General features: G+C 37.9%; 1 protein-coding gene across 1 annotated transcript in view; it reads left to right on the forward strand.

The window, feature by feature from the left end:
• LOC150090085 (uncharacterized) overlaps positions 1-17,642 on the forward strand; it is a 460,543-nt gene that overhangs the window by 321,491 nt on the left and 121,410 nt on the right. Inside the window, exons 14-15 of the mRNA XM_090389755.1 lie at positions 9,560-9,697; positions 12,969-13,144. Of these exons, the coding sequence (XP_090245881.1) occupies positions 9,560-9,697; positions 12,969-13,144 (314 nt within the window). The remainder of the gene's footprint in view (positions 1-9,559; positions 9,698-12,968; positions 13,145-17,642) is intronic.

Here is a 17,642-nt window from a genome sequence, read left to right on the forward strand (position 1 = left end):
AAGGGTTGCTCTTACGAAGAAAGGCTTAAGTTTTGCAAATTACAGAGCCTGGAGACTAGGCATCGCCGAGGTGATCTGATAGAGGTGTACAAGGCTTTGAATGGCTTGAGCATGCTCAATGCCGATGGAATTCTTCCTCTTGCTCAGAATAATCACCTGAGAGGGCATAAATTCAAATTGAGGAAGGACGGATGTCGGATAGATGTGCGGAAATTCGCCTTTAGCCAGCGGGCAGTTGGTTTGTGGAATAGACTTCCATCGCTTGTTGTTGAAGTTGATAGCCTAAACAAATTTAAGGCTCAGCTGGACAGGTATTTCGAACGAATTGAGGGGTGAAATGGGAGTAGTGGTTGTTTTTTTTTTTTTTCTTTTATTTTGGCTGATGCTGAATAAGCTTGCTTTCTTGCATCATATGCCTCTACTAATGCTAATGCTAATGCTAATGCTATTGTTGATGTAAACACTTTATATGTAATGTCTATATGTTAATGTGATAGCATGTATAACTTAAAAAAAGTTGGAGAGATTTTGTTTATAAATGGAGTAAAGACAAATTAGCATGGGAGAAGGATGTTAATATTTAAACTACAGTCAATTCCGGTTATTTGGGACACATCGGGACTAGTGCATTTTGGCCCGATTAAGCGGCTGCCCCAATTATCCAAAGTTTCACGTAAATAGTTAAAAATACAATGGACTCCCGCTTTACAATTGGTTCACTGTACAATCAAATCACGTTACGATGGACTTACCATAGTAAAGTACCCTTCGCTATATGATGTGCAGTAAGCACCAGTCATTGTGATCACGTTTATGAATTAAATTTTAATTCTATTAAACAGCGATTCTAATTAGTGAAAATAGGAGGAATATTATCCACAAGCTATAAAAGTAAAGATATATTAAGCACAAATTTACTCTTTATTACCTTACCAATTAAAAAAATTAAATGATACGTGAAAATCGGAAGAATATTAATACATACTGTAATATCTACATACTAACTAGTTAGCCGACTAGGCTAGCCGGGTGGGTAAAGTACCTGCCTGGCAACCCAAAGGTCGTGGGTTCAAATTCTGCCTCAGGCTTGGATCAGAGTAGTGCAAAAACTTTGGGAGGTGCATTATGGCCATGGAAGCCGATGCGCCAACAACTAACAAAAAAAAAAAAAAAAACTAGTTGACATTTCTGTTCACTGACATTTGTGGGTGGAGATTAAAATTTAAAACAGTAAAAAGATAAGCAATCAATAACAAAGAACGCAGCACACACAAATTGCAAGTAACACGATACATGCAAGTGAGAATGGAGTAACAAGTTACGAAGCTTTAAAAATAGGAATGAAGAGAAGATTCTGAAAATTAATTTTTTTATACGATTGAAGATTCCATGGAGGTGTAAACACATTTCACCATAATAACTCACAGAATTCCTGCTGTCGGTATTATCGCAAATTCAATAAGATCGAGCTTACTATCCATTTATGATAGATTGCACCAACATAAAAGCCCAATAAACAGGTGACTGCTAATTGTTTTTATTGTTTTATGGTTGTGACCTCCGGAAATCTGAACGAACTATGTGGTATGGTCGGAGACAATCGTAAGGTAATCTCCAGTGCTGCGGTCTCTTTCCCCGATTAAACGTCATGTTGTGCTAGTTAAGCAAAGTAAACCCTGGCTATTTTTTTCGATTGGGTTCTGTTTTTTAAGATTTGTCCCAAATAAATGGCTGCCCCAATTAACCGGTGGCCCAAATAGCCAGAATCCACTGTATAATATAGTTAAACATTTGAAATTTTAGACAAGAATTCTCAGATAGGTACTCAGTGGAATTTGTTTTTTTGATAAGTATTTAGTTATTCTGTCTGTGGATAAAATATGAATGGTAATATACAGAGTGTCCCAAAAAGATGTAACCAATTTTAAATGTTTGTAACAAAATGTAATTTTAATGATAGAAACACAAAACCTGTGCTAAATTTGAGAAAAACAGTTTTACTGACATTCAACATGTGCACCATTTGTCACACGAACAAAAAGGTGTAACCAATTTTAAATGAGCAATACAAACATGCTGGAGAAAATGGAACAAGATGAACATGTAATGACACAGATTTGTTTCATGGACAAGTGCACATTTCATGTTTCGGGAAAGGTGAATAAGCGAAATGTCAGAATTTAGGGGACTGAAAACCCACACTGCGTACAGGAGTATCAGCGAGATAGCCCAAAGGTGAACGTTTAGTGTGGCATCATTGTTGATTGTGTTATTGGACCCTTTTTCTTTCAAGAAGCGACTGTGAGAGCGGATAATTACCAGGACATGCTTGAGCTTCGTATATCCTCAATTGGATGAACTGCCAAATAGGGTTATTTTCCAACAGGATGGAGTGCCACATTGAGCTTTAATTGTGAGGAGGTCTCTTGATGACAAGTTTCCTGGCCATTGGATTGGCTGTGATGGTCCCATTGCATGGCCAACATGTTCACCTGATTTATCCTCCCATGATTTCTTCTTATTGGGATTCATCAAAGACACAGTCTACAAGACCCCTGTTGCAGACTTAAAGCACAGGATTACAAATGCAATTACCATGATTAAGCGTGACATCCTTGAAAAAACATGGGATGAACTTTATTACTGATTAGATATTGTTCGTGTGACAAGTGGTGCACGTGTTGAATGTCAGTAAAACTTCAACTGTTTTTCTCACATTTAGCACAGGTTTTGTGTTTCTATCATTAAAATTACATTTATTACAAACATAAAATTGGTTACACCTTTTTGGGACACCCTGTACTGTTGGTGTATACAGGGTGATTCACTACCAGTGCGACAAACTTGCAGGAGGTATATGGGGTACAAAGACGAATCGGAATCACATAGCATTGCAGGGTCTGAAATGCCTTCGTCATGTGGTAGAGGACGTTGAACGGGAGGTCGCGTGAACAGCGATCCCACTGGAAGTCAGCATTTGCGAACCGTTACTGTTGAAGAAACCAAGTAGCAAAAGTCCTCCGGAGTTTATAATCTGCAACCTCCAATAATTTTAACGCGTTGCACATTGTATCAACTCATATATATTTGTTGGCAGTATCCTCCATTCAGTGGATTGGGAAATACCCAATCGTTGACCTATCGCTCGAGTACTCGTACTCGGATTGCCTTCTGCAAGACGTAGGACATTCTCCTCATTGTCTAGGGTCCTCGTCATTCACTCTCGATTCACGGTACCTCTCGTGAAACAACTAGTCTCACGTAACCTTCTGTTACGTGCGAAAATTGTATGATGAGGAGCACACCTGTGCAGGAACGTTCCTGGTACAAGCGCAGAGCAGTGTGCCTGTTATGGTCCTCAGCTCCATACGCGAGGTGCATGTCGGCCAGTTCAACGTTTGAATACTCGTCCATCCTACTGCCTCAGGAACTGGTTCGCAAATGCTGACTTCCAGCGGGATCGCTGTTCACACGACCTCCCGTTCAACGTCCTCTACCGCATGGCGAAGGCATTTCGGACCCTACAATGCTATGTGATTCCGATTCGTCTTTGTGCCCCCTACACCTCCAGCAAGTTTGTCGCACTGGTAGTGAATCACCCTGTATATATATATATATATATACAGGGTGTATATATATATATCCAATATTTTAAATTAAATAAAATAAAACATAAGCCAGTAGTATGGCAAAAACTGTAGAGCGAAAATTAACATAAAAATAACCCAAATAAACAATCCAACGAAAAGAAAGAATAGATATAAATAGTAGCCCATAAACCCTTGTATAATTTCGAACTTTAAATCCAATTAAAACTATACATAATTTAGACTAATGCCAATTATTTATTAATTTAGCGGTACCCCCCCCCCCCCCCCGAGAGGTACCAGTTCCGAAAGACGTGAAATATCACCAAAAGAGGGTTAAAGGAACTACCAGACGATAACAAAATCAAAATAAATTAAAATAAAATAGACTGACCATCATGCCCCATATCGACAGAGGACCACGAAGCCAATAATGGTCATGGAATCGCTGCATTTCAATCGCTATACAAATCGTCGCCATGGTGAAAAGATCGAAGTACCAATTCACCCTCCCTCCTCCGATTGATCCACCAATGCAGAGGATTTGCACGGCGGTGGTCCTTATGCAGCGAAAAATAAAATATAGAACAGAGAGCACTCTAGAGCAGAGCCAACCACTGACATACTGTAAGCTGAATCAGCTTATATAGAAGAAAAAAGGAAAATAGATGGCGGCACAGGCGTTGCTAAATTAGCATATCGAGCCATTACTATTGAATTATATTAAATGTTGACAAAAGTTAAATTATAATAAAATAAATAATTAATTATTTATTTATTTATTCATTTCATTTCATTATAATTTAACTTTATTTAATATAATTCAATGATAGTATGTATATATATATATATAATTTTTTTTTTTTTTTTTTTTTTGAAACTGTTTAATGCTTGTTAAAAAACTCAAATATTAGGTGAATAGAATAAATAGCCCAATGAAAGAAATTTTGATTTCATGTTATTAACATTGATGATGATATTGTTACCAACAGCAAATTCTAAGTGGGAAGCATTCAAGGAATTAATCATGGAATCTACTAGACATTTCATACCTATTAAGAAATATTATTCAGGTTTAGGTCTAAATGGTTGTCAAGTGAACTAATGAGACTCGTGACAGAGAAGGAAAATGCATGGGATGCATATAAATTATCTGGAAAATATAAGCTAGTCTGTAATCAAGTCACAAAGGAGATTATGCAACCGAAGGCAGATTATGAGAAATCTTTGGCAACAGATTCTAAGAAAAACAGCAAGGATTTCTTTATTTATATAAACTCTAAAAGGAAGGGGATGAATCAGATTGGACCACTTAATATCGATGGTTTGACTGTTGATGATCCTGCTCAGATAGTAAATAAACTGAATGAGTATTTTGCAACTACATTCACACATTAGGAGTTATTAAGGAAGGAAAATGCCAGAAGGATATCAAATTGTAGCAGGGTGCTTCATGATTTTATAATAATTACTGAGGGCAAAGTGGAGGAGAAATTGTTGAAGTTAAACATAAGAAAGGCACCTAGGGTGGATGGGATCTATCCAGTTATATTAAAGGAGGTGGCAAAGGAACTAAGCAAATGCTTAGACATAATTATGAGAGCATCCTTGAACTCAGGAGAGGTTCCCATGAACTGGAGATGTGCAAATGTATCCCCAATTCACAAAGGGAGTTCAAAGGGTGACACGAGTAATTACAGACCAATTAGTTTAACTTCTGTTCTGGGTAAAATAATAGAATCACTGTTTAAAGATCCATTGCAGGATCATCTAGACAAGACTGCAGCAATAATTCAGACACAGCATGGGTTTGTTAAGGGAAAGTCTTGTCTGACAAATTTGATAGGATATTATGATGTGATTACAAAGGAACTGGATGCAAAAAATAATTTTGAAATCATATATTTGGATTTCAGGAAAGCTTTTGACACTGTTGCGCATGGAAGACTATTGTACAAATTGGAGCAGAATGGTATTAAGGGTAAGTTGCTATAATGGATAAAAGGATGGTTAAGTGGGAGAAGACAGAGGGTGGTAATCAATGGGTGCTGTTCTTCATGGACTAATGCTATTAGTGGTGTCCCACAGGGTTCGGTGTTAGGTCCACTGTTGTTTTGTATATTTATCAATGATATTGATGAAGGTATATATCAGGCTTAATGTCGAAGTTTGCAGATGATACAAAGGTTGGCAGGGTTGTTAATGACAGTAATGGCAGTGTGCTACTGCAACAGGATCTAGATAATTTGGGGAGATGGGCTAAGAAGTGGCAACTGAAGTTTAACCTTGACAAATGCAAAGTACTGCATATGGGTAGAAGTAACCCCAGAGAAACGTACCAACTGCGTTGTACTACACTTAAGGTGGTAGAAAATGAAAGACCTGGGAGTAATTGTTCAGTCAGATATGAAGTTTTCTGAGCAATGCAGACAGGCTGCCAGGGCAGGTCATGGGGTTTTGTCAATGATATGTAGGAATTTTGCTAGCAGGGGAAATGAGGTGATTATCCCTCTGTATAAGGCAATGGTCAGGCCACGCCTTGAGTACTGCGTACAGGTCTGGAGGCCTCATTTTAGAAAGGATGTAGATTTACTTGAGCATGTACAGAGAAGGGCAACAAGATTGGTGAGGGAAATGAAGGGATCCTCTTACCAAGAGAGGCTTAAGTTCTGCAAATTGCAGTGGCTGGAAACTAGGCACCTGCGCGGTGATCTGATTGAGGTGTATAAGGCCTTGAATGGGTTCAGCATGCTGAATTCTGATGGTATCCTTCCGCTTGTTCAGATTACGAACCTAAGGGGCCATAAATTCAAATTAAGAAAAGACAGATGTAGAACAGACGTGCGGAAATTTGCCTTTAGCCAGCGGGTGGTTAATTGCTTGAACGAACTTCCATCTGTCGTTGTGGAAGTTGATAGGTTGAATAAATTTAAGGAGGAACTGGACAGGCATTTGGAGGGAATGGTGTGATTTTTTTTTTTTTTTTGGCTGATGCTGCATAAGTTCATACACTTGCTTTCTTGTATCACATGCCACTGCTGCTGCTACTACTACTACTACTGTTGCACATGGAAGAATACTGTACAAATTGGAGCAGAATGGTATTAAGGGTAAATTTGTACAATGGATAAAAGAGTGGTTGAGTGGGAGAAGACAGAGGGTGGTAATCAGTGGATGCTGCTCTTTGTGGACTAATGTTATTAGTGGAGTCCCACAGGGTTCAATGTTGGGCCCATTGTTGTTTTGTATATTTATCAATGATATTGGTGAAGGTATATCAGGCTTAGTATCGAAGTTTGCAGATAATACAAAGACTGGCAGGGTTGTTAATAACAGTAATGATAGTGTGCTACTGCAACAGGATCTAGAATATTTGGGTAGATGGGTTGAGAAGTGGCAACTGAAGTTTAACATTTACAAATCTAAAGTACTGTATATGGGTAGAAGTAACCCAGGAGGAATGCAGACAGGCTGCAAGAGCAGGTCATGGGGTTTTGTCAACGATATCCAGGAATTTTGCTAGCAGCGAAAAGGAGGTGATTGTCCCTTTGTATAAGGCAATGGTCAGGCCATGCCTTGAGTACTGCGTACAGGTCTGGAAGCTTTATTTTAGGAAGAATGTAGATTTCCTTGATCATGTATAGAGAAGGGCAACAAGATTGGTGAGGGGAATGAAAAGATCCTCTTACCAAGAGAGGCTTAAGTTCTGTAAATTGCAGCAGCTGGAGACTAGACACCTGTGAGGTGATCTGATTGAGGTAAATAGGCCTTTAATAGGTTGAGCATGCTGAATTCTGATGGGATTCTTCCACTTGCTCAGATTACAAGCCTAAGGGGGCATAAATTCAAAGACAGTTGTAGAATAGATGTGCAGAAATTTGCATTTAGCTAGCAGGTGGTTAATTGCTTGAAGAAACTTGCATCTGTCATGGAAGTTGATAGGTTAAGGAAATTCAAGGAGGAACTGGACAAACATTTAGAGTGAGTGGTTGTGTGATTTTTTTTTTTTTTTTTGGCTGATGCTACATAAGCTCATACGCTTGCTTTTTTGCATCACATGCCACAATTACTATTACTACACTGGTGTGCAAAACTTAAGGACCAACACTATTTCTAAAGGTTACAACCACAAAATCAAACAAAATGGCCCGTGGCAATTTGCATAACCGTGGCCATTCAGTAGAAAGCTCGTGCACATGCAAAAATTTGAATCGTGATGAGATGGCTCGCATAAACAGATAAAAGCAGCAGTTCAGCAGTTATTTGCAAATTACTGAATGGTGAGCACGATTGTTACAGACGTTCGACTGGTTTCATATACAGGGATTTATATGGCAGTCGAGGTGTTCTTGTCTGGGGAGGCGTTATCTTGGATGGACATACAGAACTCAGGATACCGGAAGGCGGTACTGTAACCAGTGCAAGCTATTGTACTGAGGTAATTCCCCATGTGCGTCTGTTCCGAGGTGCCATTTCCCCTGAGTTTGTGTTTATGGATGATAATGCCACACCCCATCGCACTGCAGCTCTTGATATGCTTTTGGAAAGTGAGGACATTGTTCGTATGGATTGACCTGCCTGTTCCACCGATCTAAATCCCATCGAACACATATGGGATGCTCTGGGGTGACGCCTAGCGGCACACGGCGCCTCCGTAGCCAGGTGGGAAGGAGCAGCAGTGCGTAGCACACGCTTCTTGATTAGACCGGGGTTCGAGCCCGTCACCACCAAATACGGAGGATGCGGAAAGGTCATTCAGGGAATGACCACCGCATATCCCGGAGCAATATGGCCTTAGTTGCTAATGCTCCTAAAAACCAAATAACAATAACGCCTAGCGGCACATCCACACCCACCAGAAAATGTTCACCACCTGAAGATGGTGCTAACAGAGGAATTGATGATGTTACCGCAAGAACTTATTACCAACATTGTTCTAAGTATGGACACTCACATTCGGTGCAAAGCCTGCATCGACATTAGGGGTTGCCATATCTCCTACTGAGAACCACCTCTTCCCTTTGTTCCATCTTTTGCAGTGATGCATCTGTATCATGGCAGCCAGTGCTGTTGCCATTTTTGATTAAAGTTCCTCTGTACCATTTTGTTTCTGTTGTGTCGGTGTTGTTTCCTTCATCATTTCTGTATCTCACGAGGTTCCTTTGGTATGCTTTTCCCATATTAAGGCCACTCCTATGAGAAGCTACAAGTGAAAACCTGACTGGTCCTTAAGTTTTGCACACCAGTGTATTACTTTTACTATGTCCCTAATCCCCAGAAGGTTTGCATAGTGACGACTATAGAAGTTATTTTTGAAGAAAACTAGAATGTTCTACATATTGCTTTTGCTTAATGTAAGGAATTCAAGTACTTGATACAGCGTTCGCAAGAGAATTATATGCATTTTGCTCTGAACGAGGGTAATTACGAATAAAGAAGTATGTTTTGTGTAGGCCAATAACCAAAGGTTACTATTCAGTAACCTTTGGTTATTGGCCTAAACAAAATGCCATTTGTGTCCATCACAGATATCATTGCCAAATGCAATGTAAATTATAAATGTGATTTTTGAGTACTTTTGGAATAAATTTTTAAACTTTTTTCTATTTTTCTTTAGAATTAGTTGTTTGATCTGACTTTAAACTTTTGATAGTAGTGAAGAAAATTACTAGTGGAAAAACTGTTGTTTGTTCAGGTAATAATTACTAGAATGCTTTTACTATGAATTCTTCATATCAGAATTGAGATTGTTATGTTTCCTGAATTTAAAAATGAAAGCTCTTATTAATTCACTAAATATGAGTGAAAAAGTGTATCAGCTTCCTAAGTCACTAGGTAATAAAATAAAGTTTATATGTATTTTGTGTTATAGCTTTGCCTCTGCTAACATTGGATTAGGCATTATTATATGAATAGAGTGTTATTATATTGATTTCACATATATTGATTTTTAATTTTAACTTTATTAATAGAGACATAGTCTTGATAGTCAAGAAGGCATTGCTCTCCCATCTTCAAAAGCTGAAAGAGAGCATGAACACTCGCATTCAGTTCATGGCTCCCCAGTTCGAACTATGAAAACCCAATGTCAGCAGCCTCAGTTAACACAGGTAATGTTTCTTCAGTATTTTATTTTTATGTATACAATATAGATACTTCAAATTGCATATCATTTCAGATACTTAAAAAAATCTAGTGTTGCAGCTTTATAAACTTTTGTTAGGTTTGCCACTAATACAAAGGGTACTAGGAAAGTTTTGCAATACAGCTTTGTTTATTTAATTTTTTCAAAGTAATTTCCTCTACATTCAATACACCTCTCCATCCTCCGAAACCAATCTTTAAACCAGTTCTGCCAAGTTTCACTAGGGAGTAAAGCACACTCGTTGTCCCAAGCCCGTAGAAGGTCCTCATCACTGGAAAACCGCCTCCCTTTTAGCTTCATTTTCACATGCGGGAACAGTGCAAAGTCGCAGGGAGCAAGGTCTGGACTGTAGGGAGGGTGCTCGAGAAGTTTCAGTCCTGTCGTGGTCAAATATTCGGTGCAGGCTTTGGCGCGGTGAGCTGCAGCATTATCGTGATGGAGGTACCAGGTGTCCGTTCTTGACTTTGGCCGCAGGTTCTTCATAGATCCAATGACTTTAGGCAGGCATTGTTCAGTATACCACTTAGCTGTGACTGTCTTCTGCGTGTCCAAAACAACACGTTCGACAATTCCACTCGATTTGAAAAATACAGCTATCATTTTCTTCTTTACAGATCCGGATTTTCTGACAATTACGGGTGTGTCGTCATCATCAAAGACCCAAACCTTGTTTTGAGCCTTGGTCTGCAGATCGTAATAGTACAGCCAAGTCTTGTCACCTGTCACGATGTTGTTCACATACCGAGATTGTCCCTTATCAAACTTTTTTAACATCTCCCGGCACCAAGTCACACGTCGTGTCATCTGCTCTTCAGTCAGTTGATGCAGCACCCAGAGAGAACAAAGTTTCTTCACGTGCAAATGATCTTGCAGAATCGAACGAATTGCTGGTGCATTTAGGCCCAAAGTATCCTCTATCTATTGGTAGGTCACTCGCCTGTTTTCGTCAAGCATTTTCCTCACAGCAGTAACGTCTTCCTCCGTAACTGACGTTCGTGGCCTTCCCGGCCTCTCAGAATGCTCCAGAGTGAAATTTCCCCTTTGGAATTCTCTATACCACCTGAATATCGTTGTACGATGTGGACAATCATCATCTAGTACAAGAGTCATTTCTTCTAAGCACTGGTCTATGGTTAAACCACGCACGAAATTATACTGCAAAACTGTCCTTATCTCATTTCGTGACCACGATGCCATCGCAAGCACTTTACACTCTCACTACTAATGAATAACTGAGCCCATCGACTTGGCGCGGCGGCTACTATGCACGTATGAACATGTCTCAACATGCAGCAACAAGCAGCTTCCTGTGATTCATTGTTGCGTCATATTGCAAAACTTTCTTAGTACCCTTTGTAATACACAGAATGAATCATAACAAGGTCTCTTACCTTTGAAGAGTTGAGGCAAAACACAGCACCTAATATACTGGAGGTGACACCCAAATGTGAACCAACATAATCAAGAGATTATGTTGGTTCACACTTGGGTGTCGTCTCCCAATTCTGTGTGATGTGGTGGTGCCTGCATCACACAGTGGAATTCTGCCCCTCTGTGTCACCAGGCAGTACTGTATGGTAGATGACTCTTATCACCCAGTGCAATACTACCACTCTGCTTAATGTAGTCTGGAAGTGGTGAAACACGTGTTTAGTCTCAGAGCAAAGCTCCAGTATCCCTCTTCTCATCTGTCATACAGTACAAGTGATTTATTTTTATGTTATGATAGTCGTAATGGCAAGATTCATTATTCCTTATATATATTGGTGTTAAAGCTCTGAAATGGTTTTTGTGGATCAGACACTAAATAGTCCACTGGACCAAACCTATTGATAACTCTAGGCGGCAACTGGATTAGAGAGAGCAGTAATTTTCAACCTTTAATAAATAGCAGAGCAACATAAAGTATTCCCTAATTTATGCAGCGCACCAAAACAATATGTACAGTAGAGCATTGAAAATCGAAACGTCAGTAATTCAAAACGGCAATAATCCGAATGAGCCAGCATTTATTTTATGGCTGGTGCAATAAGTGCCAGTTATTGTGATAAGGTTTGTGAAATAAATTTTGATTCTATTAAACAGCAATTCTAATAAGTAAAAATTGGAAGAATATTATCCACAGGCTATAAAAATGAAGATGTTAAGCACAAATTTTTTTTCCTTACCAATTAACAGAATTAAATGATGTGAAAATCTGAAGAATATTATCCACAGGTTAGCAAAATAAAAATAAATTTTAGCTTACATACATAGCTTAATTAATATACATACGGTACTAAGTAAAAAAAAAGATAAACATCAATTTGAAAACGAACGCAGAAATTACAACTCACATGATACGCGCAGGGAGATGCAAAGTAAAAATATTCTGAACAGAGTTTTATTTTACCGTACTGCAGTTTTCTTCTTCTTTTAAAAGGAAGCAGAAATTTTTTAATAATTGAATCGAAGATTGAGATTTTAAACAGACTTTCAAAGGGTCATTGTTAGCAAAATTTTATGAGGTTGTCGAATCAACCATAACAGACATTAAAAACAACAAGGAAAAAGTTTTAAAGGTTTTCGTTGAAACTTGATTCAGATGGTACAAAAAGAAAAAAGAAAAACTATGAGAACAGCTAATGAGCCATCCCTCAAAGATGCTGTTTATTTGTGGTTCACAGAGACAAACTTGTGGAGAATCCATATCTGACCTTTGTTGTGTGGAAAGGTGCTAGATTTTGACAAAAAAAATTAGGTGGTCCTTCAGATTTTAAAACCGGTACTTTTATTTCTAAACTTACCCAACTTTTTTGGTTAAAATTTATAAATGGGTACTCCTTCCCATTGATCGTTGTGAGTAGTAGTGATTGACATGCCTAGTTCGTTATGGTTAGTCTTAGTTAGGGTGTTATCCCCCCCCCCCCTTCGCTTTTTTAAAACCTGGAACTCGTTTTCCGACATTTTGTATGGTTTGCATATACTCCTTTCTAGTGAGTGGACTTTTGCAAATCTAGTTTAAATATCAATTTTTTTTTTTTTTTTTTTTAAGTCTGTTGGTAGTTAAGTTGCATCTGTTTAATTCTCAGAGATAAACTTATCAATTTAGATTTGTCTGTATTAATTATTAACTTTGAAGCCCAAATTTAAATTCAGGTTATAAATTACCTTCATGTTTCATATACTGAAGATTTTTTGTTGCTTTCTTGCTTATTATGGCTTGAATTTATTATTATTTCTTACTTAAATACCAGGCTGACAGTGGATCTTCTGTTGTAAGCAAAGCTATCTCATCTGGTGGACAGGCTTTCCAAGTTACATCTGTACCATTACAAGCTATTGATAATGCAAATACTACTACAGAAAATTCAAGTCATGCTCCATCTCAAGCAGTTTTAGATAATCGTTATGTAGCTGGACAAGAGTTAAGGTTAGATTTTCCTTTAGAATTATTGAGAATATCAGTTTTAAAAATTAATAAAAATAAAAAAGCCTATTTATGATAGTGCCTTATAACAAAGAAGGACTTGGAGATTAGAATAGTTAATAAATGGAAGGATTACTGCACTGTAGAAGTTGTAATCATTTCAGATATTTTATTGGAATTTTAGTAGCTCAAGGTTTCAGGCTTTGCATGTTTGTGAGGGGCAGGCAATAAATATTTACACCTACCTAGGAATATTTAGGGATTTGATATTTCATATATACAGGGTGTTTCAAAAATTATGGTCATTAATTTAAAGGTGAAGAGTACAAACTAAAATAAGCAAAAAAGTCCCAGTGAACATTGGGGGGCCGCAAATGAACCATTTCCAAGATAATGCACATTTCTATTAAGATCTGCCATTGACTATTGGCGCACTAGTTTAGCAAAAAGCTGTGAATCCTTTGCTAAGGGTGGTTTTATTAAACATAAGATAATACATTTTTAATTTTTGGTTTCAACACCACAGGATTTTACAGATGCTACATAAACACTTTTTGTTGTATAAAAGGTGTTCAAAATGCTATCCTTGCATCCGTACACAGCTTTTTAGTCTTCTCTGCATTGAGTTGTGAATCCTCTCCTGGGTCATTTCTGATTTGCTGAAAGGCTCATTCAACCCGACGCTGCAATTCCTCAACTGTGTTAATGTCAGAAGTGTACACCAAGCTACATGACCCCAAGCTACAAGTACATGACCCTAGATACAAAAATTCATAGGATTTAAGTCTGATGATCTGGGAGGCTACATTACAGGCCCACCTCTGCCTATCCACCGTTGACCATACCTTCTAGTTAGATACCGAGTCACAACTTGAGCAAAATGCGCCAGTGCACCATCATGAATAAACCACATGTTCTGGCATTGCTGAAGTGAAACATTATCATCATCAAGGAGGTCTGGAAGAACATTCTGCAGGAACTGAAGCTACAGCTCTCCTGTTAGCCTGTTAGTGTGGTCCAATTAGATGGTCTCCTAGTAGTCCTGCCCAGAGATTCAATGAGAAATGTTGCTGATGTTGTGACTTGTGAATTGCATTAGGATTTTCTTCGGACCAAACATGATAGTTATGAAAATCAAAAATACCATCACGAGTAAACCCAGCTTCATCAGTGAACAAAATGTTGTTCAAAAATTGGGGGTTCTGGACACACTGTTGGTGCATCCACTGGCAGAAGTTCTTTCTGGGAGGGTAGTCTTTATTGCTGAGACCTTGTACATGCTGGATATGGTAAGGATACAGTAATCGGCAATGTAAAATTCACTACATGCTGCTATGACTCAGTACACGCTCTTGCAGAGCAACCCTCCTTGTCGAAATTCCTGGATTTTGTTTTATTCTTTCTAACACCCTTTCCTTAACATCAGGTGTTATGCTTCTGGGCCTACCTGCTCATACTCCATATTCTCTAAGGTGTTGATGTACCCTGATGAATGTGTGCCTGTTCGGCGGGAAAATGCTTCTTGGCAGAAATGTGCAGCCTAGAGTGCACTGCCGTTAGCTTTACCATACATGAAGTGTATGTCCACATATTCTTCATTGCTGTATATGTTGACTCTTTCCATGTTGACTATCCTTTGACAAGTATGTCTGCTATGTCTCAGAGCATTGAGAGAGGAGAAAGGGAGAGAATGAGTGCATAACATAACCTAAACAAACAAGTCAGTGGTGGATCCCAACTAGAAATGTGCAATATCTCGAAAACGATTCACTTAAGGACCCATGTTTACTAGGCTTTTTTTTGCATATTGTAGTCTGTACAGTTCGCCTTTCAGTTATTGACCATTACTTTTGAAACACCCTGTATGTATATATATATATATATTGCATTAACTTATTATAATATATATTTATTTGTTTTTCTAGATTTGTGTTGTCCAACACGGTCACAACTCACTGCATGTGGCAAATTGATGACCTGCACTACAACTAATTTTTATATCTGAAATTCGATTATGTGTTTGTGTGCATTTGCATGATTATTAATAATTTAAATGCCAATAATTTTTTTATTAAATGCATGACCAGCACCTGTCCTATTAGAATCTAATGAGGACCACAGATTTTGACCTTCGTTCCCACATTTTACAAAATGCACTTGCACTACGGGTGGGGCCAATAAGCAATGAGCACTGTTTTTTTGTTCATTTCCAAGGAACTAACATAGTGAACGTATGAATATTGTCTCACACACATATATATCGGTAAACATTGTATGTGTAAAAGTATTTGATTATTTCTTAAAATATTTTTACTTACACTGGTGTGCAAAACTTAAGGACCAGTCAGGTTTTCACCTGTAGCTTCTCATAGGAGTGGTCTGGATATGGGAAAACCTTACCAAAGGAACCTCGTGAGGTACAGAAATGATGAAGGAAACAATGACGGAAACAAAACGGTACAGATGGACTTTATACAAAAATGGCAACATAGCACTGGCTGCCATGATACAGATGCATCACTGCCATAGATGGAACAAAGGGAATAGGTGGTCCTCAGTAGGAGATATGGCCACCTGTAATGTTGATGCAGGCTTTGCACTGAATGTGAGTTTCCATACTTAGAACAATGTTGTTGATAAGTTCTTGTGGTAACATCATCCATTCCTCTGTCAGCACCATCTTTTTCAATTTTTTTCATATGCACCTCTGGTAGTGCATTTTCAAATTCTTGATAATGCCCTGGTTCGTTGGCTGCAGTTTATTTATTTTTTTTTTTTTTTTCGGAGAAAAAAAAATCAAGCATCACACTTGTAAGTTTCACAATTACTAAGTGAAGGTGGGCAGGGCAGTTTTCGATCTTTCTGTTGAAATTTAAAATCCACTTGTCCTCAAAGATTTTTTGTTTTAGTTGTCGTCCAACTCTAAGGACTCTACTCCTTTTAAACATTGGGGTTATTTACTTTTGCCTATTACCAAAAGCTTCAGTTTTTTATTACCAGCCATATTTTTTCTAACCAAGATTGTAATTCTCTCCTTACTATTTTTACCACCTAAACATTTATCCCCTTTAAAAGTCAGTGTCTTTTTGGCAAACATTTAAAAAATAGACCTGTTTCATCAGTGTTGAATGTGTCCTTGGGCTCTGTAGTCCTCCATAATTTTTTCACAAAAGCTTTTCTTTCCAATGGGTACAGTCTTCTTCGATTACAATTCTACTTTCACCAGAAATAACTTTTTAGAGTAAGCCCTGGCACTTTTTCAATTTGTTCCGCCAACTAGAACTGGCTTGGAATATTTTATGCCCCAAGAAAAGATGTGTACTCCTTAGTATTTTCTTTTATTAATTGGCACCTCTGTAGCCAGGTGGGCAGGAACAGCAGTGCGTAGCACACGCTTCTTGATTAGACTGCAGTTCAAGCCCGTGAGCCACCAAATATGGAGGATGCGGAAAGGTCAGGGAATGACTACTGCATATCTCCGGAGCAATATGGCCTTAGTTGCTAATGCTTCTAAAAAAAAAACCAAATAACAACAATCTTTTATTAATGGTCCTGATATTGGCATGTTAAGTTCTCAATCAACTTCACTCTCTTAAAAACAACTTCATCTACATCTTCATACAGTAGAGTTACCAGATGTCCTCGTTTCTGAGGGCATATCCTAGGTTTTAGGGCATCCTTGGATGTCCTTGCGTATTTCACACGCGTCCTAGTTTTTGTAATTTAAAAAAATTCTCATCATAAAATGAAATTTTCATTAAATATTCTGTGCATTGCACCTTCGGTCAATACAACAGATTAAATAAAAACAATGCACTGGTTGCATTAATTGGATTGTATTATCCCAAAATTGCCCAAGTGGACTGTACTATCATCATTTGTCTAATGGAATATTGATAATAGTACGGGAATACCTTGCATAGCGCGGTTAATTCATGCCAAAAAAATACCGCTGATTGAGGTATTATTAGTGTGTATTTCAATGTAATGCGTTCCGACAATTTGATTATATGGATCGAGTTGCAAAAATATATAGGTGTTTGTTTACTATAAATTGATGTACACACAATTCTTGCAAAAAAAAGAAACTAAAATGATAAAAATGAAAAATAGTAGTAAATACAGTATAAATGATTTTTATTGCAGTATAAAGAATATAAGAACCAAAAGAATATAAGTGAAGTATGTACTGTATTTTTATTTTGAAAAATAACTGATCAGCTTAGTTTGCACAGTTTTTTTTCTTCTTTTTATCAGCATACATCTCTTTATAACATCGAATGTCATTTTGCAACGCCTGCCTTACTTTCATACATCGCTCAATGTTTGGATCTAGAAGAACACTCAGTGGCATTACATTTCTTCTTTTCACTCATATTTGCGTATAAAGGTGTAATGTTTTTAAAAAGTAATCTTTAATAAAAATACACAGCGAAAAATATTTGTACAGCTTACGCATAATCAGCGACCTCGCTGCTCGGAATCTAGAGTGTTTACTAAT

Source organism: Mastigoproctus giganteus, chromosome 2, assembly GCF_048544385.1.
Source record: "Mastigoproctus giganteus isolate SK-2022 chromosome 2, ASM4854438v1, whole genome shotgun sequence".
Taxonomy (NCBI): domain Eukaryota; kingdom Metazoa; phylum Arthropoda; class Arachnida; order Uropygi; family Thelyphonidae; genus Mastigoproctus; species Mastigoproctus giganteus.